The sequence below is a fragment of the Carassius gibelio genome, chromosome A6, assembly GCF_023724105.1.
Source record: "Carassius gibelio isolate Cgi1373 ecotype wild population from Czech Republic chromosome A6, carGib1.2-hapl.c, whole genome shotgun sequence".
NCBI classification, from domain to species: Eukaryota; Metazoa; Chordata; class Actinopteri; order Cypriniformes; family Cyprinidae; genus Carassius; species Carassius gibelio.
Window position 1 is genome coordinate 10,943,718 of NC_068376.1, and position 21,764 is coordinate 10,965,481.

Below are 21,764 nucleotides of genomic sequence, written 5' to 3' on the forward strand. Positions count from 1 at the left end.
ATCCCTGTCACTAAGCATCACTATCATGTGTGTGATGCAAAATGTTTTCATGTGCTGCATATGCACAGTAGTCACGATTGTGCATCAGTATTGCAGGTTCATGAGTATGGGACGTGTCAGGCACCGCCTCTTTGGGGCGACCGTCCTTCTCTGGCTTTCAGAACCTCACTGTGAGTGTATTGGGCAATCGGGGAGCTGTCCATGTCTCTCCCATAGGTGGATCTCGAACACGAGATGATGAAAGAGAACAATAGTTTACTGTCGTAACCCCGGTTCTCTGAAACATCGAGTGGAGAGATCCACCAGCGTTGCCCCGCTTGCCACACGAGAAGCGAATATACTTACTGGAGAATAGCAGCGCTGCAGCCATTATTATACCCCTAGGTAAGGGGGCGGGGCCTTACCTGGCATTGGCTGCGCGCTTCTTTCTGTCTAGCCAGACTTGGTGCAATTGGATGCTTCTGCAGAGGTCAGGTACGGATGCCCTTCCCATAGGTGGATCTCTCCACTCGATGTTTCAGAGAACCGGGGTTACGACAGTAACTTATTGTTTTAACCCCATCCTCCTCTCTTCTATCACTCTTCTCACTGCGCTGAAGACACATTTGCTGCTGCTGCTGGCGGGACACTAAACACAGAGCGAGCCAGTCTTGACCGTCGCGGTAGCAGGGTCTCGTACTGTTTCCACCATAGCAGCACATCTCGTCCATCACCTTACATGTTGTGATTGAGGCGCATGTATCGCTGTACTTCATCGTCGTCATCCTCGTCCTGCTCCACGATGTTTTCAAACTCGGCCAGTGCTCTCTTCTTTGCTGCGTGGCCCGCAGCAACAGGTGCAGACACAGAAATGCTCGCTGCTACATGAATCATCATTTTATAATTATTAGTTGGCCAACTAGGCTATGATTAATACATTAATTTAGAGGCCTATAATAGCTACTACTACAATAAGTGGATATAAGTGAAGTATAATAGTGGGTTGCGCTGACGGAAATACGTGTGTGAGACTGTCATGTCAGTATATCAGTGTAATTATAACGGGTTGAATTATCAGATTATGAAAGTTATGAGGTTATGAAATGTCTTTCTATGTTTGTTTTTCTATTGTCGACGTCAACTTCTCTTTTTTTTTTTACTTTTTTTTTATTAATGCCTAAAAATATAAATAGAAGGATGACCCCAAAAATGCCCGAGGCCCGGGCCGCATGTGAGCTATAACGTGAAAATTGGCTGAAATGCAGGGCTTTACTGTTTACTTTCTAAAATCCACATAAGTGGTCAGTGTGCACGCTAACACTTTTTGCACAATTTCTGAAATCCACATTAGTGATAAGTGTGCACGCAAGACTCTGCGCACTTTCTGAAATCCTGTATGGTAAGGGTTACGCGCTTTCTTTGAGTTGGTTAGATCTTGGTTCCTTGGGCTCCACTCAACCAGTCTGTATTTTATTATTACACGTTTAAGCTTTTTAACTAATCTCCAAAGAATGTTTTAATCCCCTCCAAGCGGTTAACCTTTTTGGGGATAGATCTAGACTCTCATGCAATGAGGACACGATTGTCTTCCCCACGCGTTCAGTCTTTCATGCCATGCCTTCTCTGTTTCTAAGCAAGCCGCATGGTGACTGTGAGTTTTGGGCCTCAGACTTTTGGGTCTAATGGCAGCAGCATCCCCTGTAATCTGTTTAGGCTTACTTCACATGGATCAATTTCAGTGGTGGATGAAAAGCCAAAGGATTTCAACCCATTGTTATCCGACTAGATCTATGGAAGCTGTGGGCGTGGCCTTTGAGCGGAGTGAGTTAATATGTCCCGGACTTTCAGTAGAGGCCACCGAGACTATAATTATTTCTGGGGCAGTTTCTACGAGATGTTTATATGCCTTCAAACGGAAACTGTTTACTACCTGGTGTAAACTTTGTAATATGGATCCAACTTACTGCCCTGTCGCTGTCGAGTTTCTTTAAAGGGGGGGTGAAATGCTATTTCATGCATACTCCATTTTTTACACTGTTAAAGAGTTGGATTCCCATACTAAACATGGACAAAGTTTCAAAAATTAAGTTGTAAGTTTGAAGGAGTATTTTTGTTCCAAAAATACTCCTTCCGGTTTGTCACAAGTTTCGGAAAGTTTTTTTCGAGTATGGGTCTGTGTGACGTTAGATTGAGCGGAATTTCCTTATATGGGTCCTAAGGGCACTTCTCCCGGAAGAGCGCGCGCTCCTGTAGAGCAGAGCAGAGACATTCACTGATCAGAGCGAGAGACTGAAATGTCACAAAAGAAGTGTGTTTTTGGTTGCCAGGGCAAGACAACCCTGCACAGATTATCAAAAAAAAAAAAAGAAAAACAGCATTAAGGGACCAGTGGATGGAGTTTATTTTTACAGAGCATCAACGGAGTTGTGCAAGTGTTTTTGTTTGTTCCCTGCATTTCGAAGATGCTTGTTTTACAAACAAGGCCCAGTTTGACGCCGGATTTGCATATCGTTTATTTCTTAATGATAATGCAGTCCCAATGAAAAAGGGTCACGATCGTGTGTTGGAACCACAGGCGGTGAGTAAAACTGCTTCAGATATCTCTGTGTTGTTATCTTAGCTATCGGCGCGTAAGCACATCAAGTAAACAACATGCGATGTTGTCATCAAACTGCACTTTCCACATGTACACCTTAAAAAAAAAAAAAAAAAAAAAAAACCACTTAGAACGTAGTAATTTTCCAAAACTGCTAAGCAAATATATACAGTCTCAATACATACTACATAGAGACGTCCTGCTGTAGTCGTTGCTGCTGCTGCTCTTGTTAAATTTCAGCCTCTGGATCTGATTCTGGATCATAAATAAACGGCTGAATCTGACTGTTAGCCATGGTTTGTTTTGGATGATGTTTTTTTCCTCACGGTAATGTCACAGTTTCCAGATGGTCTCAACGCAAAAGCCTACTCGCGCTCGTGATTCTTTAGCTCCGCCCACACGTCACGCCTCCAGCTGCTCGTGTTTTCCCGGGAAATAATGGTACAGACTATCTTTCTCTTATAAATATAATAAAACTAAAGACTTTTTGGAATTACGAAGGATGCAGTACTACTCTATAGGTACTGAAGATTAACAGGATATTGAGTGAAAACGAGCATTTCACCCCCCCTTTAAGATGGATTTTTTTTAAGGGGAGTAAAACCAGCCACACATAAAGTGTACATGGCAGCCATATCAGCTAACCACTCATATGTAGACGCCGTCTCAGTGGGTCGTCATCCCCTGGTCTCTCGATTTATGCAGGGCTCGTGAGGGCTGTGGCCTTTCCACCCTGCACAAGTTCAATCATGGGATCTATCCTTTGTATTATCATGACATCTGTTTGAGCCCTTGGAAACTGTAAAAAAAAAAAAAAAAAAAAAAAAATCCTGACTCTACAGACGCCCTTAGGAATTCGAGCTCATTCCACCAGGGCAGTGGCTTCATCGTAAGCCTTTATTAGTGGATCTTATATGGAGGATATTTATGCTGCGGAAGGATGGTCCTCAGCGAGCACTTTTGTCAAGTTTTACAGCCTGGATGTGAGGACGGCTCCTGGCACCCGGATTCTTTCTGCTTGAGCAGATGCTTTCCTTGGATCCCAGCTATCTAAGGTACGTCAGGCGTGATGTTATAGGGTTCCCATTCGGTGACATCACCACAGCATCAACGTGACCTATGAAAGGGAACATCTCAGTTACGTATGTAACCACGGTTCCCTGAATAGGGAATGAGATGCTGCGGTTCGAACCATTCCGTACCTTGATAGAGTTTTATTAGTATCATGAAATCTGAGCGAAATAGTATACCTGCATACAGCACGCTATGCTAACGCATGCGTAAGGCAGTGCCAATCGCTATATGGTCAATTAGATTGGCGGGATGGTACAGGGCTTTAGACATTCGTCACACCAAGAGGTGTTCCCATACAGTGACGTCACTGTAGCATCTCGTTCCCTATTCAGGAAACCGTGGTTATATATGTAACCGAGATGTTTTTCCCCTTTTGTGTCCCATATGGATCAGACATTTAGCCAACGGTCTGTGGGCTTGATGTCTGAGGCTGAGACTACTCCGCAAAGAGCTTCAAAGAACCAAACCAAAGTCTCTTTAAGACAAGTCATGTCACTCGGCGGCCATCTTTGAAACGCTTCCAGGCTTCCAAGAAGCTACAGCTCCTATCTCTTTGAATAGGGAAACATCAAATTCTCCAAAACTGTTCACTAATCTTAGGATTCAATTTCATATTTGAAATCACCAGAGAAATCTGACAACAGCTTCTTCAGATGGACTTCTAATGGCAGCTGCTGACTTTACCAGTTAGCGAGTGGCTCTTTCATTTAGAAGGGGATTCCTGCGATTGAGCGACCATATTGAGCGTTGCATTTTTCCCAGGGGGGCAGGGTTTCATATTTTATTTAAGCATCTCTGGGCGCCGCCATTGGCTAGCGGACCCCCACCTGCTGTTAGCATTCCATTGACTTCCATTCATTTTGGCGTCACTTTGACAGCGAATAACTTTCAGAGATGTATAAAGTACTAGATACCCAGACTTGAGTAAAAGTACAATTGCTCTATTAAAAAAGTGACTTGAGTAGAACTTGAAGTGCTCTTTAAGCACCACACTTAAGTAGAAGTACTAAAGTATTCAACATTTTTTGTACTTAAGTATTGCAAGTAGTCTATTTTAAAATTTACTACTCAAGTACTGAAAGTAAAAGTACAAGTATTTTGCTATGTAGTTATTTAAAGAAAGTAGTCAAAAGTTTGAACATTGTTTTTACTATTTCAAATGATTAACCTAAAGGACAATCACAATTCCTTTGATTGTAACTTTTTGTAAACAAAAAATGGTTAAAGGGTTAGTTCGCCCAATTTGCAAAATTATGTCATTAATAATATGTCAAAATTATGTCATTAACTTACCCTCATGTTGTTCCAAACCCGTAAGACCTGCGTTTATTTTTGGAACATGGTTTAAGATATTTTAGATTTAGTCCGAGAGCTCTCAGTCCCTCCATTGAAGCTGTGTGTATGGTATACTGTCCATGTCCAGAAAGGTAAGAAAAACATCATAAAAGTAGTGTGACATCAGAGGGTCAGTTAGAATTTTTTGAAGCATCGAAAATACATTTTGGTCCAAAAATAGCAAAAACTATGACTTTATTCAGCATTGTCTTCTCTTCCATTTCTGTTGTAAGACAGTTCAAAACGAAGCAGTTTGTGATATCCGGTTCGCGAACGAATCATTCGATTTAACCGGATCTTCTTGAAACAGTTCACCAAATCGAACTGAATCGTTTTAAACGGTTTGCGTCTCCAATACGCATTAATCCACAAATTACTTAAGCTGTTAACTTGTTTAACGTGACTGACACTCCCTCTGAGTTAAAACAAACCAATATCCCAGAGTAATTCATTTACTAAAACAGTACACTGACTGAACTGCTGTGAAGAGAGAGAACTGAAGATGAACACCGAGCCGAGCCAGATAACGAACAACAGACTGACTCGTTCATGAGTAAAGAACCGTTTCTGTCAGACGCGTCCGATTCGTGTACAGAGGAGCTGATGATACTGCGCATGTGTGATTCAGCGTGAAGCATACTGACACACAGAGTGTCTGAACCGAACTGGTTCTTTTGGTGATTGATTCTGAACTGATTCTGTGCTAATGTTATGAGCCCAGTTAAACCGAAGGCTTGCAGTCAACGCCAATGACGCCATTACGTTGAGCGCAAAAGAACCGGTGAACTGTTTTCTTCAACTGGTTTATTGAATCGAACTATCAGAAAGAACTACTGGTGATCCGAAAACCGATGCAACCGGTTCTTGATTCTTGAACGAGTCATTATCTGGCTCGGCTCGGTGTTCATCTCTCTCTTCACAGCAGTTCAGTCAGCACGCGCGGTCTCGCTTGATTCGCTCAATGATGTGCCAGCTTCATAAAACCTGCCATCTACAGTTCTGGCAGTGGTAATGTGGGTTTGTAATGGAATGATTCGTAACATTTTTATAATTGTAACGAGTAACGATGCAGCACATAAAAAAAAAATATCGGAGTAAAAGTATTAAACTCAGCGAAAATATGTACTGAAGTAAAAGTAGAAGTAGGAGAAAAAAATAATACTCTAATAAAGTACAGATACCGCCTTTTAGTACTTAAGTACAGTAGTGAAGTAGTTCTACTTCGTTACTATACATCTCTGATAACTTTACATCGGAGGCGTTTAAATACTCAATTTTTCCATTCATTATTTTTTAAGAAACACGAAAATTTATAAAAGGCCCCATTAGCTTGTATCTTACGTTGTGGCCCCGTAGAAGCAGTTTTTGTAAAAGTAGTATAACAATTGCGTCATAACCTGCGACTCGCACAGTAGAGAAATTACCGCATGGATAGGAGGAGAAGCTCGCAGGCAATCTTTTACTGTCTATGAGGCTATCGGGGGGACGTGGAGGCATAAAGTCAAGAGAGAAGCCAATAGAGAGTCCATAAAAGCAACGGGAAAAAATTATTCAACAACATCTGCAAGATTCGGTGGTTGATTCTGATTTCTTTTGGCACAGCGATTAGAAGACTTACAATTGTCAGACAGGTTGCTCACGCGACATCTACTGTACGTCATCAAGCTCAGTTTGAGTCTGCGCAGTTTGCTCGACCCCCAGGAAGTGTGTGCTTCTAATAGGGCTTGGGCGCCGAGTTGCATTCTGGGATGTGGTGGCCATGTTGCTGGCCTCGCGAATGTAAATAACAGCAAGTTGAATGAGAAGAGCAGAGTTGGGAGCTGCAAATCATAGAACCGGAACAGTGGTAAACAGTATACAGTAATCCGGTAAGCTGCACTCTACCTAGCTGCTAGTTTAGTAATCGTTAGTGCTAACAACCATTCACACATGGACTTTTAACAATGTGTTTTAGTTAGTAGCTGTCAACCCTCCCGTTTTTTCCGGGGTTCTCACGTATTTGAGCTCTTTCCCCGCTGTCTTCCCGTTTTAGTATTTTCCTGTAAAATATCCTAAAATATCCTATCGTTAGCCCTTCAATCGGACCTGTCAAGTCTCTGTGTTGTTGTCCTGTTGCTCCTCCTTGACCTTCCAGTGAAACAGATGTTTTCAAAGCATCGTTTTGCTTACTTGAAAGCAACCTTAGTGTGATGTTGGGCTTTTTAAGATAGCGTGGTTGTTGTGAGAGCAACTAAAGTCACGTTAAACCTAGCTTCACAAATCGCTGAATGTTAGTTAATGCAGCAGTTTTGTAGTACGAATTTTAGTTGTCAGCAGAGGGATAGCAACAAAAAGATGAATGTTGAAATTTCCTGTATTTTGGATGAGTAACCCAAGAAATTTCCCTTATTTTCAATGTTGACTTAAGCCATATAAATTAATATTCAGATGTTATGGTCTCCGTGGTCGTGCCTCCAAGCAGGAAAGCGGTATAAAGTTAATCCATTCTCATTTTATTTTCCCCATTGCGATTATGTGTTGCGCTATTACACCCCACAATACAGCAACGGTTTACCATGGTTGAAATAGATTTTTAATTAATCAAATTAAGAAGACACACGGATGGGAGGGAGTATGTCTAAACACTGCGCAGTAGTCCGAGTAGCAGTAAAGGAGGCCATCAACTTGACGGCCACGCCAAGTAATGACGTCACGACCAGGTGGGCAGGGTTTCATAATTTTTTGAAGCACCCCTGGGCGCCGCCATTGGCTAGCGTATTACCACCTGCTGTTAGCATTCCATTTACTCCCATTCATTTTGGCGTCACTTTGACAGCGAATAACTTTACATCTGAGGCATTTAAAGACTCCATTTGTCCATTATTTATTTCTGAAAAAACACCAAAATGTATAAAAGGCTCCATTACCTTGTATCTTACGTTATGGTCCCGTAGAAGCAGTTTTTGTAAAAAAATAGGCTAACGATTGTGTCATAACCAATGACTCTCTGTTGCACAGTAGAGAAATTACCGTATGGACAGGAGGAAAGGCTAGCAGGCAATCTTTTACTGTCTATGAGGCAATCGGGGGGACGTGGGGGCATGAAGTTCAGGGAGATAATTAATCAAGATACTTACCAAAATTTGCTCCTGTTCACTCTCGCCTTCTCTGAAAGATTCGGTGGGTGATTCAGATTTCTCTTTGCACAGCGATTAGGAGACTTACAGGTTGCACACGTGACATCTACGTCATCAAGCTCAGTTTGAGTCTGCAGTACGCCAGACCCCCAGGAAGTACGTGCTTCTAATTGACTTCCTTTTGTCTCCATTGAATCTAATGGGGTCACTGTATCCATTTCTTTTACTGTCTATGGTCACGACGCCCAAGTCCAAGTTTTATTCGCGATGTCTTGGATAAGTACTTCATTACCCACAATCCTGAACAATCCCACAGTGACGCATCTGATTGGTGGAACTCGTGTAACTGTCTGGTTAAAACCCATGAAGGTCTGGGAAGACTGAAGATCATTAATAGAAAGAAAAAAAGAAAAAAAAAACCTGTTGCGTTTTTGCCTGGCAACTCGAGTTCAGCCTTTGCTGGTTATCCTCAGACATGCTCTAAAACTCTTTAGATACAGATTTTTCCGAAAGTCAATGGGAGAAATGAATGGGAAATTTATTTCAGGTGTTCTGTCGATTTGTCCTACGCTGTCAGATTTTCCTACCTCCCACCAAAACAGTGGGTAGTACAATTCCACAACGAAAATTCTACTGTAAAGTTATGGTTTATTAACGTCTACACCTACCACAACCCTAATCATACCCTTACAGTACTGCAAATACAGTAATTATGTGTTATATTCGCGGTTATAGCTAAAAGGGATACAGTTACAGGAAACCAACAATAAATATTATTTTCTACCAATTAGATTGCGTTTTTATTAACGTCTACAACTACCCCAGCCCTAAAACTACCCTTACAGTAATGCAGATACATTAAATATCGTTGTTTAGCACGAGACAAAGGACGCGATATTGATGTGCGCGTGCGCAGTAAACCCGCGTAGGAAAATCTGACAGGGTAGGATAAAATGTCAGGACACCGGCACCAGCTCTCTCGGGCTGTGATGCTCTATTGACTTCACTTGTTTGCGTTGAATCCAATGGGGTCGCTGTGTCCATTTCTTTTACTGTCTATTATTTTTCCCCATTCAAAACTATTCAAGTGGTCTCGGGTATTTTTTGAACAAATAATCTAATATCATGCCAAATCATTTACAATCAAATCCAGCTAACGGAGTTAGCGACGTACGCAGAAAGTGTCCTAGGCAGACGTCTCATGTTTCTTGGGCGCCTGTTATTTATTTATTTATTTATTTAAAACGTAATCTTTTTTTGGACTTTCATTGTAAACATACTTCCCCTGAATATCTCAATATCAGTAAAAAGATATGCTTTTTTATGTTCTTTGTTCTCGGCAGAAATACTGTAATGTAAATAAAAGAAAAGAAAAAGAAAAAGAAAAAAATATGTTTGGAAACTATTTGATGACGTCATCAAAGCACGTCCTCGGCAAGAGCGACGGAAGTGCCTACTACAGCAGTGCGTGTTTGTGTCTATCGTTTGAAGCGGGAACCGGTTCGTATGGGAATAATCAAATTTTTATACGGCAGTTAGTGATTTAGTTGATTGAGATATTTTAATAGCTCATTGTATTTAATGTAGAGACTGCTCGGGCCTATAATTTAATTGCATTTGCTGAAGGCTACTGAAACACGATTTCACGGTCTGTCGTTGTATGCATTGTCGACGTGAAGTAGAATTTAGTATTTCACTTCATAATCTGACAAACAGATTGATTTTGGACACTTAAAGTGTGGTAGCGGTTTGTTAATATTAACATTAAATCAATCTGAAACAATGTAGGAATTGTTGTTGTCACGTGTTAATATTGTTTGGAATATGATGTTGATATGATCTGATTACTTCTTGTTTGATCAGCTCTTAACAGACTAAAATGAGTTTATTCGGGACGAACACGGGCTTTGGGTCCGGGGTAACAGGTGTATTTGGCAACACCACCACAGACAGTCATAATCCAATGAAGGTATACACAGAAATATATTATACCTGCAAATAAGCTTCTGTTCATGTTAATTCATTTGAGGTGTCGTTGATAACAGGATGTTGAAGTTACATCTCCACCCGATGACAGCATAAGCTGCTTGGCATTCAGTCCTCCTACAATGCCTGGAAACTTTCTCATCGGAGGCTCATGGGCCAATGACGTAAGCCTTTGACATCGCCATTTCTCTTATTCTTAATCTCTTATCCTAAAAAAAATCCCAATATAAATATGTTATTGCATCTAATTTATAGTTGTTGAAATATATCTTACAGATGTGTTAAAAGAACCTTTCTGTCAGTTTGTAACTGATATATTGGCATGTATTGCATATACACAGGTGCGTTGCTGGGAGGTTCAAGATAATGGTCAGACTGTCCCTAAAGCCCAGCAGATGCACACAGGTCCAGTGCTGGATGTGTGCTGGAGTGATGTAAGATCTTTCACACATTATTAATATTAGTGGCCTAATTAAAGCCATTTACTAAAGCCATTTACATTTACAGATGCATCTAAAAAAACTAGAATATAATGGAAAAGGGCTTTATTTTTTGTAATTTTAATTTAAAAAAGCAAACTTTCTTATATTCTAGATTCAAATATTTCAAGATGTTTTTTTGTTTGAATTCTGATGATTATGACTTACAGCTTAGGAAAATGAAAAATTAACTGTCTAAAAAAATTTTAATATTCCACTTTGAGCTCGATTTGTTTTAGTAATTTTGAATATAAATACTGGGTACCTCTTGGGCTAGTTTAGAACATGCAATCTCAATTATGAGAAAGACTACTGACTTGACAGTTGTCCAGAAGACAATCATCAGCACCCTTCACCACGAGGGTAAGCCACAGAAGTTCATTGCTAAAAGGGCTGGCTGTTCACAGAGTGCTGTATCAAAATATATTCATAGAAAGTTGACTGAAAGAAAAAAATAGTGTGGCAGGAAAACGTGCATGGACAACAGGAATGACCATGACAGTGTTATTTACAGATTGTTAGGAAAAACCAATTCAAAAACTTGGTAGAGCATCACAAGGAATTGACTGAGGCCGGAGTCAGTGCATCAAGACTCACCATGCTTAGACGTCTTCAGGAAAAGGGCTACAGCTTTCACAATACTAGAACCAAGCCACTCCTGAACCAGAAAAACCGTTAGATGCGTTACCCTTCACCTGGGGTAAGGAGAAAAAGAACTGGACTGTTTCTCAATGGACCACAGTCCTCTTTTCAGATGAAAATTAACATTTCATTTGGAAATCAAGATCTGGAATCGGGAGGAAGACTGGAGAGGCACAGAATCCAAGCAGCGTGAAATCCAGTGTGAAGTTTCTGATAATTTGGGTGCCGTGACGTCTGCTGGGGTTGGTCCATTGTGTTTTATCAAGTCCAGAGTCAGTCTAGCCATCTACCAGGAGATTTTGTAGCACTTTATGCTTCCATCTGCTGACAAGCTTTATGGAGATGCTGATTTAATTTTGCAGGAGAACTCCAAATTAGAAAGAAAATCACATTTTTTTTTTTAAGGTTTAATCACACATCATTTCTTCCATGTTTTATTTTTAAAAGAAAACCGATAGAATAGAAAAGAATAGAGCAAGCTAGTGTTAGAGGTCTTTTTTTACTTTTGCTAATTGTATATTAAATGAAAAGACAACAGATAGAATACAAAAAGATTAGAACACTAGTGTTAGTTTTTTTTTTTTTTTAAGAAAAGCAGCAAATGAAATCTAAAAGGGTCAAGTTATTTTTTATTTTTGAATTTTTATTTTTAGAAAAGAATTAGAATGGAGATGACTAGAGTCAGAGGGTCAAATAAATATGGTAGAAATGTGTTTTTAGTTGATTCTTGAAGATGGCTAAGGACTCTGCTCAGATTGAGTTGGGCAGGTCATTCCACCAGGAATTCCAGCCAACCACCATTCTTCAACAAAATTTATATTTTAATGAAAATATATGTATGCCTATCTGTACTTGTATCACTGGACACAATTTAGTAAAATCCCCAAATTGGTATTGTGCTCAACCCCAGAACACCGATTGAAAAAAGCTGCTAATGCTGGTTAAAAGCATCAATACCGCCTCTGATGCTAGGTTGTTATGCCTATTTATGCTTGTTTATTGCTGTTAGAATTTACCACTAAAGATCTAAGAGGTCCGGTATCTATACCTCCTTTCCAGTGGAGGTCTGGATAATACTTTTTTTTGGAATCGTTATACATTTCTGTTTGGGCAGCAATAGTATTTTGTAAAAGAAAAGAAAATCCTAAGGTCAAAATGCTCATCAACAATGAAGTCTGAGGCTACGTCCACGCGAAGCTGGAGCTTACCCCAATCCAATCTTTTTTTCCCTTGTTCTAAAAAAAACTCCCATAAACACGGTGTCATATCTAGAAATATCTGCACAAAACCAGTGAAACTGACTGAAAAACATGTAGTCTACATGCCAGATCAGTATGTGGCGCTGTAATTTTGCCACAGAGATGCACCAAAAATGAAGACGACGACTTGGAGCATGCGCATAAACCTTGCATGCTGTATACAAACCATTGTTGCCATTGCTCTTACGGGATGTAGCGGTGTCTGACTAGGGTCGACATGTGGGGTAATGACATTATAATTTCAGAAAATATATGGATGGCCCTACACGAAAACGCAAAGACGGCGTTATCAGATTTATCCACTCTAGGACCTGGTTTAAAAAAAATAGCAGTTTCACCTTCCGAAAACACTGGATTCGTGTGGACGCAATGCCTATCTGATAAAAATAATTGTTCATATTCACAGAAACGAGTCTCCGTGTAGATGAGGCCTGAGAATTCTTCTACCAAAAAAATTAAAAAATCTTTAGTTGAGCCCAATTGGATATGAATACAAAAATGTTGTTTTATCAGGTTATTAACATTTCTACATTTAGAAACCTATGGCAGAAGGCCATATGACTGAGAAAAGCTGCTGGATGGGGTTTCATTGTTTTCCCTCTTAAAGTCTGGACTGTTTTTATTTTTTGCTTAAAATAAGTATCTACTAAAATCAATAATTAAAACATCTTAATCTGGAGTGAAGTAATTTCACATTTTTAGTTGCCTTTCCTTGCCATCTACAAATAATTTTAACATTGTCTTTTTATGAAAAGCTATTTTATAACATGCTGCTAAATAATGCTAAATGTAGGTGGAAACAAAAGTCTTGGATTATTTGAAAGGTCAGTGTCTTATGTGTGACGGACAAACGTGATTGTTTTTGCTCCATTCTCATTCTGCAGTGTTTTAGCAAAAGTATTAAACTATTTTGCTGCTCTCTGTGTTTCTGACTGTTGTTAAAATAATTGCATCATCTGTAGTAGGGGTGTAAGAAAATATCGATAAACGTGAGTATCGCAATACTTTATTTAACGATACTGTATAGATTCTCAAAAACGTAATATTGATATTAAAAAAATAATAATCATGGCAGTTTATGTAAGTAATGTTAGCATTAATGTAGTTCGCTGCTAGTAATTGAGGGTGAAAGATTTGTCCCAGTTTATGTTTTGGTGTACAACGTTGAAGTGTACCATCATTTGGGCTTTTGTGGTAATGTCCACTGTGGGACTGGTGCACTGCCTCGGTTTTGCCACTTGCTGTAACCAGTGTGGAGAGACTCGTGCGGGGCGCAGCCATAGGCAGTAGGGTCATCCCTCGGCTGCAGCTTTCTCTCATTTTGCGGGTGTTTTGTGCAGTTGGTGCAGTGCTCACATCGCATTTTTCGACAGCGGTAAAGTTAGTTTGACGTTTAACATTCAAAACATACTTTTTTTTTTTTTTGCCAATTAAGATCTTTGTAGCTGTTATGTTTTGAGCCCAAACTAACTCTGTGCAATAACATTTATATTATATATTATGACTAAGTTCCATTTTTTTGAATTACCATTTTATGTGTTTTATAATAAGTATGCAATAATATAAATCCATTAAACGACAACATCATTTGATCTAAAGGTATCAAACCAACTGTAACATATACAGAATATTATTCAGTATAATGCACAAGGCTTAGTTTTTCAAATTATGCCTTTGTTTTTTATATTATTTTATTTTATTAAAGGATCCAAGCACTTTAATTTATCACCCGTACTGCACAGAAATTGGTTCAGTAATGTTGAATGTTACAGGGATTGATTATTGCAAATGCAGATCCCACTGTGTTCTGGTTAAACAATTTTGATTTATTTATTTATTGGGAAGGTTTTCATATGGTGGTGTTCTTAATGACAGCTTTCCTTACAATATAAACTATTCTTAAAATAATAAATATCCCAATGTATCACCTTGCTTACAGTATTGCAGTGTATCACTATATTTTGTATTGCAACCCCTGTTTCGTGATCTGTATCGTATTGCCAGATTCTTGGCAATATACAGCCCTAATCTGTAGCTCTTATAGTGCTTGCTATATACAAATATTAGTGTATATAGCCCAAAAGGTCATTACAATAAACAACACAGAGTTTTTTGTTTTGCTGTTCTGCTCACTTGAAACCGTAAAATGGTGTTATCATTGTCATTATGTCTCAGAGTCCAGTTGGAACCAAGCTGTTCTGCTGTTTGAGGTCCCCTGCTCTCTATACTGTTGCTGAAAAACTGATATACATGAGCACAGTTGTAACAGGGTTGTGATTTTATAAATCAAATATATATTTCTTTTTTGCATGGTTGCAAGTAGGTATTCAGGTCAGAATTGTTGTTCTACACAAATAGAAGTAGAACCGAATATCCCTATGTTCTTTATTCTTTTTGAATGGCTACTACTTCCTGAAATGAGGCATCTTCTTACCTGATTTTGCTTATTTTGTTAACAGGATGGCAGTAAAGTCTTTACAGCCTCCTGTGACAAAACTGCCAAGATGTGGGATCTGAACAGCAATCAGACCATTCAGATAGCACAAGTAAGCAGTTAATTTGTATTCCTAAAAAATATTCTTATGCTGAGCTCATACTTTATATGTATTTTAGTAGTGTTGGTTTACAGTATAATTAACAGGTCCTACAATCTTTTCTGTTGACCAGCATGAAGGCCCAATCAGGACAATTCACTGGATTAAAGCTCCAAACTACAGCTGTGTTATGACTGGGAGCTGGGACAAGACACTGAAGGTGCTGGAACCCATCCTCACAATCTTTGGGAGTGCACAGTTGAAATCAAGATATGGGCTAGTTTTTAATAATGTTTAGTGTTAAACAATTATTATGTCACAGTTCAGTGTGCAGTGTTTGATTAAAATAATTACAAAATATGACTAAATATTGCAGCCTTGGTCTAGAATAAATTAACAGCTGTTTCTCTGCCTCTCATTTTTGACAGTTTTGGGATACACGTTCCCCAAATCCCATGATGTCTCTGCAGATGCCAGAGAGGTGTTACTGTGCAGATGTGGTAAAGGAGTTTGATTTGAATTTGTTGTAGTATCAGTTTGGACCGCTCTTGTCTGAAATTTTCATGTGGGTGTTGTTTGTGTGTTTGGAGTAAAGTGGGCATCTGAGCCCTAACATTGTCTTTTGCTGGGATTATATTCTGAAAGCTTTTTATGGATGTCTTTTTCTTTTATAGGTATATCCTATGGCCGTTGTAGCCACTGCAGAACGTGGTCTCATTGTTTATCAGTTGGAAAATCAACCTTCAGAGTTTCGACGAATAGAGTCACCTCTGAAGCATCAGGTCAGTGTTGGTTTATTTTTGAAGTAATTGCATTGCAATTTAAAGACTTGAAGGAGTAATTTACTTCCAGAATAAAAATTATGTCGTCTTTAACACACCCTCCACTTGTTCCAAACCTGCATGAGTTTCTTTCTTCTGTTGAACACACAAGAAGATATTTTGAAAAATGTTGCTATCTGAACAGTTGATAAGCACAATTGACTTCCATCATATTTTTCTTTCCTTCTGTGGAAGTCAATGGTGCTTATCAACTGTTTGGATACCAACACTGGCTTAGGAGGATGAAAAATATTGGGTTTGAATTAGCATTTGACATAAAATATGGAATTACTGCGTTTTATTATTGTAGCAAACAAATTAGAAGAATAATGTTACCTTTTAGTTGTGTTTTGTCACAATATTTATGTAGTTACACTTTACAATAATGTAAGTTGTTAACATTAGTTAAGAACATAATAATGAAAAATACTTATGTAGCATTTATTAATCATAGTTGATCTCCATTCCAATATTTACTTACACATTATTAAAATCAAAAGTTTTATCTGTCATTGATATTTAATGGACCTAGACTAACATGGACTAACAATGAACAGCTGCAATTTTATTAACTAACATTAGCAAAAATTAATAAATACTGTAACAAATGTGGTGTTAATGTTACTTCATTCATTAAATGTGGTTAACAAATTTAAACCTTATTTAGATACAAAGTAAACTGTAATAAAAACTGTAAAGACAATTCATTGATTGGGTCATAAGCCAGTTTGTTAGTTATTCCAAATCCATTATAGTGTACAAAACAGTTGTTGCAAAATGGCAGCTGAGTTTGTATGTAACGAGAGAGCCAGTCCGCGATACAAGTATGACTAAATAATTGTACACGTAATATTGAATTGAGTTTTCATATTTTATTAGCTACCACCAAGAAAAACTTATTAGCTTCCTCCAAGAAAAACAGTTCTTAGCAAGAGTATAGGGCCGACTTCAGTTACCCGGGTGACCCTCTGTGATCCGCTTTTACTGGTTGTTATCGAGGGATGTTGTGACTGACAAATCAGAATCAAGTATTCCACATAGCCATGTAATAATTATTTTTGTTAGTTTAATCCCAATTCAAATAGATGAACTTGCTATGTATGTGACATTGTGCAAATGCACAAAACGTTAAATCCTGAAAGATATTTTCTTTCGTCGTCAAACTGGATCTCATGTTATACACTATTTAAATTACTATTTATAAAATGTTTATATTTATTGATTATTACGCAGCACAAACTCACTCATGAAAAAAAATATCAATTTTAAATAGTTGTGTATGAATTGGCAGGAATTAAGTGATTTTCTCATTGGAAATGTGTTGATTTTTACTCACCCACACTGAAGCTTTAGTTCGCTAAGATCTCCATAGTTTCCCCTGTGTAAGTTCTCAACCCTGTTTTTGTGTTGATTCGTAGCCCATTTTCACCATTATTTTAATGTTCTCCTCTGCAGATATTGTTGTTAACCATTTAGGTGTATTTTAACTTGTGCATTTTTTTTAACAGCACCGCTGTGTGGCTATCTTTAAGGACAAGCAGAGTAAACCTACTGGTTTTGCACTGGGCAGTATTGAGGGACGAGTTGCCATTCATTACATAAATCCACCTAACCCGTGAGTCTGTATCTGATCTCTTTTACAATCCGCAAATAATTAATTGCTGGTTTTAAAAAAAAGATAACAGCTAACACAGTACACTAAAAAAAGTTTAACTTAAATTAAGGAAAACATTTCCACGCCAATTAGTTTAGGTCTGTACAGCGAGACTAAAACAAGTGCAAACTAAAAATGTTATGTTGAACCAACTAAAGTTGTGTAAGGTAACAATAAAAGAATGGCATGTTAAAAACAATCACATTCAGTTAAGAGAAATTCTCTGAAAAATGTACATCAAAAAAAACAAAAAACTGTGGATCATCCAGGTAACAACCCAGCATTAAGAATCAAGCGTAAACTTTCGAGTGTGGTCATTTTTATAAATTCAATGTATTTTTTCTTATTTTTTCACATTTACTATATGTAAATGTCTTTTAGGTAAAATATAAGTTAGTCATGTAAGTCAGTACTAAGTAAAAAAAAAAAATTCTTCTGTAGCGAATCCAAGAGTTTTTGTAAGAAAAATAACCGGGTGACGTATGAGGTCGGCTTGGCGCATGAGCCGCTTAGGAGTGACGAACACAGAAGTGCAGGGAATAGATCAAAACAAAACAATGGTCGCTAATTAGAAGTACAAAACAAGGATTTGTAAAGAAGAATGTCGGAGGATTTCGATTTAAGTTAAGAGGAGACTGGTTTTCCTTTGCTAAAGTAAGGAAACTTTGCTTCCTTTGCTCCTGTTAACAAACGTTTGTTTTCACGAGACACACATGGGCAACACAGACCTCATACATCTTCCTGGAACTGCTTCCGTGTACAACTGTTGGCGCAAGCTACATTAAAGTGAATATTACATTTTGAAAATGTATATTTTTCTTACAAAAAAATGTTCTTACAAAATAGCATCGATTCGCAACAGGAGGTCTACAGGAGGCTCACCTCCCGGAGCCGTGTGAGACACACTTGTTTTTTTTTTTGATTTTTTTATGGATGGGTGCTTTTTATTTAACTTCTTTTGGATTGATGCACTGAGACACCCACTGAGTGCCACTAAACAGCTTGAAAGCTCAAAGACAATTTTTAATACAACTCCGACTGGATTCGTCTGAAATGAAGTCATATACACCTAATCTACTAATCATTTAATATTAGTGTCTGTTCCATAACTAAACTAAATGATTTTTACTACTATAAAAATTAAAAAGATGGTGGTGGGCAAGTGACGTAAACAGTGTTGCGGCTTAACACCAGTATCACCAACCATCACAGCAACCCTAATCTAGTCCCTACAAAAAATTCTAAGTTACATTTTACAAATTTTAAGCACATTATGAGCATTATGAAATATGAAAGTTGTGACGCAAATGTTTCAATTAACTTGAACAAGCAGCATTTATTTTTGAGTGTAATATTCAATATGTTTGTTATCTTTTAACTCAGAGCCAAGGACAATTTCACCTTTAAGTGCCACAGGTCCAATGGAACCAATACTGCCACACCCCAAGATATTTATGCTGTGAGTTTTCTAGGTTTTGTGTATTTTTGAAATGCAGTGGATTGCTTGGGCATTTAGTCTAGTCTGAGGTTATGAATGACAGTATTCAGTAAATAGTACTTGTATAATAAACAGAAACTGTGGACTTGCTGTTTGTTTCTCTGTTGTAGGTGAATGCTATCTCCTTTCACCCTGTCCATGGCACTCTGGCGACAGTAGGATCTGATGGGCGCTTCAGTTTCTGGGATAAAGATGCCCGCACTAAGCTGAAGACCTCTGAACAATTAGATCAACCAATAACCGCTTGTTGCTTCAATAACAATGGGAACATATTTGCCTATGCTTCCAGCTATGACTGGTCTAAGGTACAATCTCAATACATATGTTATATTTGAATGTCATTGTTAACAAGAATGCATTCTTTTGTTAAAAAATAGCCAGACAGAGTGCAGTGAAATTAAACAGAATCCAGGGGTCTTGAATCATTGTTGTTGAAGGTGAACTTGGCACACTGTCATTGATTGTCAATGTTTTTATCGTTCAACTGGGGAAAAAAAAATCTAAGTAAATCAATCAACAAATTTTTTTACGGCCATTTAAAAGTTCTTTTTTTTGTTTTTGTTTTTTGCCTGCATGATCTGGTATAACGCTGGTTACTAGGAACTGACTGAAGATTTTATCTTTTCATCCTTTTTTTTTTTTTTTTTTTTTGTGAACTAACAATCAGTGTCATCTCTGCTTACTTTTATTACTTCTGCTTTGTGTCACAGGGACATGAATATTACAATCCCCAGAAAAAGAATTACATCTTCTTGAGGAATGCGGCTGAGGAACTGAAGCCTCGGAACAAGAAATGGTGAGAGCAGGATATCCATTACAATGGAGAAGGTGTCTTTCCCCGGGCAGGGGCAGATGTGCTGCCTGACTTGCACTGACTTTCCTTTCTTTGCAGTTGTGATTCTTTCGGAGTCCTTCTTTGGTATCTAATGATGCATTAATAAGTTGCTCTTAGCTCACAGGGATGAATTCTGAATAAACAAACATATTTTCTTTTTTTTTTTTTAAATGGTATATAGAAATGAGGTTCTACTTCAGTTTGATTTTTCAGTGTCCAGGATTGGAGTGGATTGATCACTGATTAACTATAATGGTGAACTATTTATTTTTATTATTAATATTGGAAAGCCATATTATTAAAAGTCAGCCTTCTAAAAGTAACTATTTGTGATGAATTGTTTTGCAGTGGTTTAGTAATTTACACTTAAATTCTTGAAATTTTTAGGGCTTGATGTATAATCATTGTGTGTGTGCTAAAAAATAGGCTTTTGAACTACATACAACATTTCCCATACAAATATCGGGAAAATAAGTTTGAAAATAACTTTCCACACTCTTAACTGTGTATTGACTCTCTAACTGGAAGCTAATAGGTGACTCCTTTAGTCAAATAATGAATTGAAGAGAATGATTCAGTACTCAATTTTTTATTTAACACTCAACATTTTGAAAAGTCTCAAATCTGATTAAACATTTACATTTTATGTAAATAATTGAAAAGACATGACATAAGCTGTGAATGGAAAGATTTCTAAAGCATAAATTACTTTTCTACTGGTATTCTACAGGGAAGCATGCTTGTAATGATTATGATTTTGGTTTTCTTGGATGAAAATTCTGCTTAAATTGTTATAATTTACAAAGAAAAGTTTTCCGTACATATTTGGGAGTCAGACCATAGGTCTTTAGAAACATCTGCTGTTTGCTGCAGTAGCAAATGCAGCTCTGCGTGACACTGTGCAGTGCAGTTATACAGAATATAAGCTAAAATACTGCTGAATTTTCATTATTTTAAGTGGTGCAAAGGAGTATTAGTTTAAGAATATTTTATTTTGGATGTCTTATTTTTTTTATTGAAATATTTTACTAATACGAGATGAAAGGGCTGATTTAAGAAAATGACAGTCTGTGCCTGCATTTCTTTTCTTGTACTGATAAATTGATTAGTACAGGTGTGACAGGTGTTTGATTGTGTGCATGGATATTATATGCAGATGAAGATCTATGATAATTTGTCACTGATTTTTTTTTTTAGATAAATCTCTGAATACAAGAGAATGACCTGTAAAACTTAAAAACCGTTGGAATAGGCCTGTCACAGAATACACATGTAATTAATGTTAAAGAATTATGCTTCTTTTGGCCATGTGTGCTCTTTCGTTCATGGGGAAAACAAAACCAAAAATAAATCAGAATGCTGTATTGACTGACGCCTGCCCCTCCTTGTCTTTAGATTTGTCAAGCTTCGCATCACATCTCGGAAGACCTGCGTTTGTGTGTAGATATGGGAGAGAGACCTCAATTTGGCTAAAACCTGGACCAGTGGCATGGCAATTGCATAATTTTTACCTTTTTTCTTTCTTCATAAAGTTCATTGTTACTTGCAACTCTTATTTCTTGATATTGTCTTGCAAAGGAAATGCATTTACACCTTTACATTTTTCTTCTTGGTGTATACTCAGATTGTGTAACCAATAATAAATCTGTCTCAAGCATTCTCTGCATTTTGACATTGCTGTTGTCTCATTGGCTTGTAAGTATTTATAGGTGTAGGAGTGTATTTGTATAATCTATACATATTGTTCCTTAAAACTACTATCATCGATGAAGCATTGAATAAAGTCAAAAAGTGAAATTGATGAAAAACCTTGAATATTTTTGCATATTTTTGTTTTGAAGCAGTTCTAAAACTTTTGTCAGTCATGTCAAGTAGTGCGAAAAAGATGCAGAGACAAAAAAGGTAATTTAACCTTTTTATGACATAGCAAAATTCAGGTTGTAAAATGTCTACAAA

The 21,764-nt window shown here is 37.8% G+C and overlaps 1 protein-coding gene across 5 annotated transcripts in view; it reads left to right on the forward strand.

The window, feature by feature from the left end:
• Window positions 1-21,465, forward strand: part of rae1 (ribonucleic acid export 1) — a 32,076-nt gene extending 10,611 nt beyond the window's left edge. Inside the window, exons 1-13 of one of the 5 annotated variants that reach the window (XM_052600724.1) lie at window positions 9,468-9,600; window positions 9,964-10,069; window positions 10,146-10,250; window positions 10,428-10,520; window positions 14,926-15,012; window positions 15,134-15,220; window positions 15,429-15,500; window positions 15,675-15,782; window positions 17,330-17,436; window positions 18,859-18,934; window positions 19,084-19,278; window positions 19,684-19,769; window positions 21,204-21,465. In XM_052600724.1, the coding sequence (XP_052456684.1) occupies window positions 9,980-10,069; window positions 10,146-10,250; window positions 10,428-10,520; window positions 14,926-15,012; window positions 15,134-15,220; window positions 15,429-15,500; window positions 15,675-15,782; window positions 17,330-17,436; window positions 18,859-18,934; window positions 19,084-19,278; window positions 19,684-19,769; window position 21,204 (1,107 nt within the window). In that variant the 5' untranslated portion in view covers window positions 9,468-9,600; window positions 9,964-9,979 and the 3' untranslated portion in view covers window positions 21,205-21,465. The other 4 variants (XM_052600725.1, XM_052600721.1, XM_052600722.1 and 1 more) reach the window with 4 other exon arrangements.
• The last annotated feature ends 299 nt before the right edge of the window (window positions 21,466-21,764 follow it).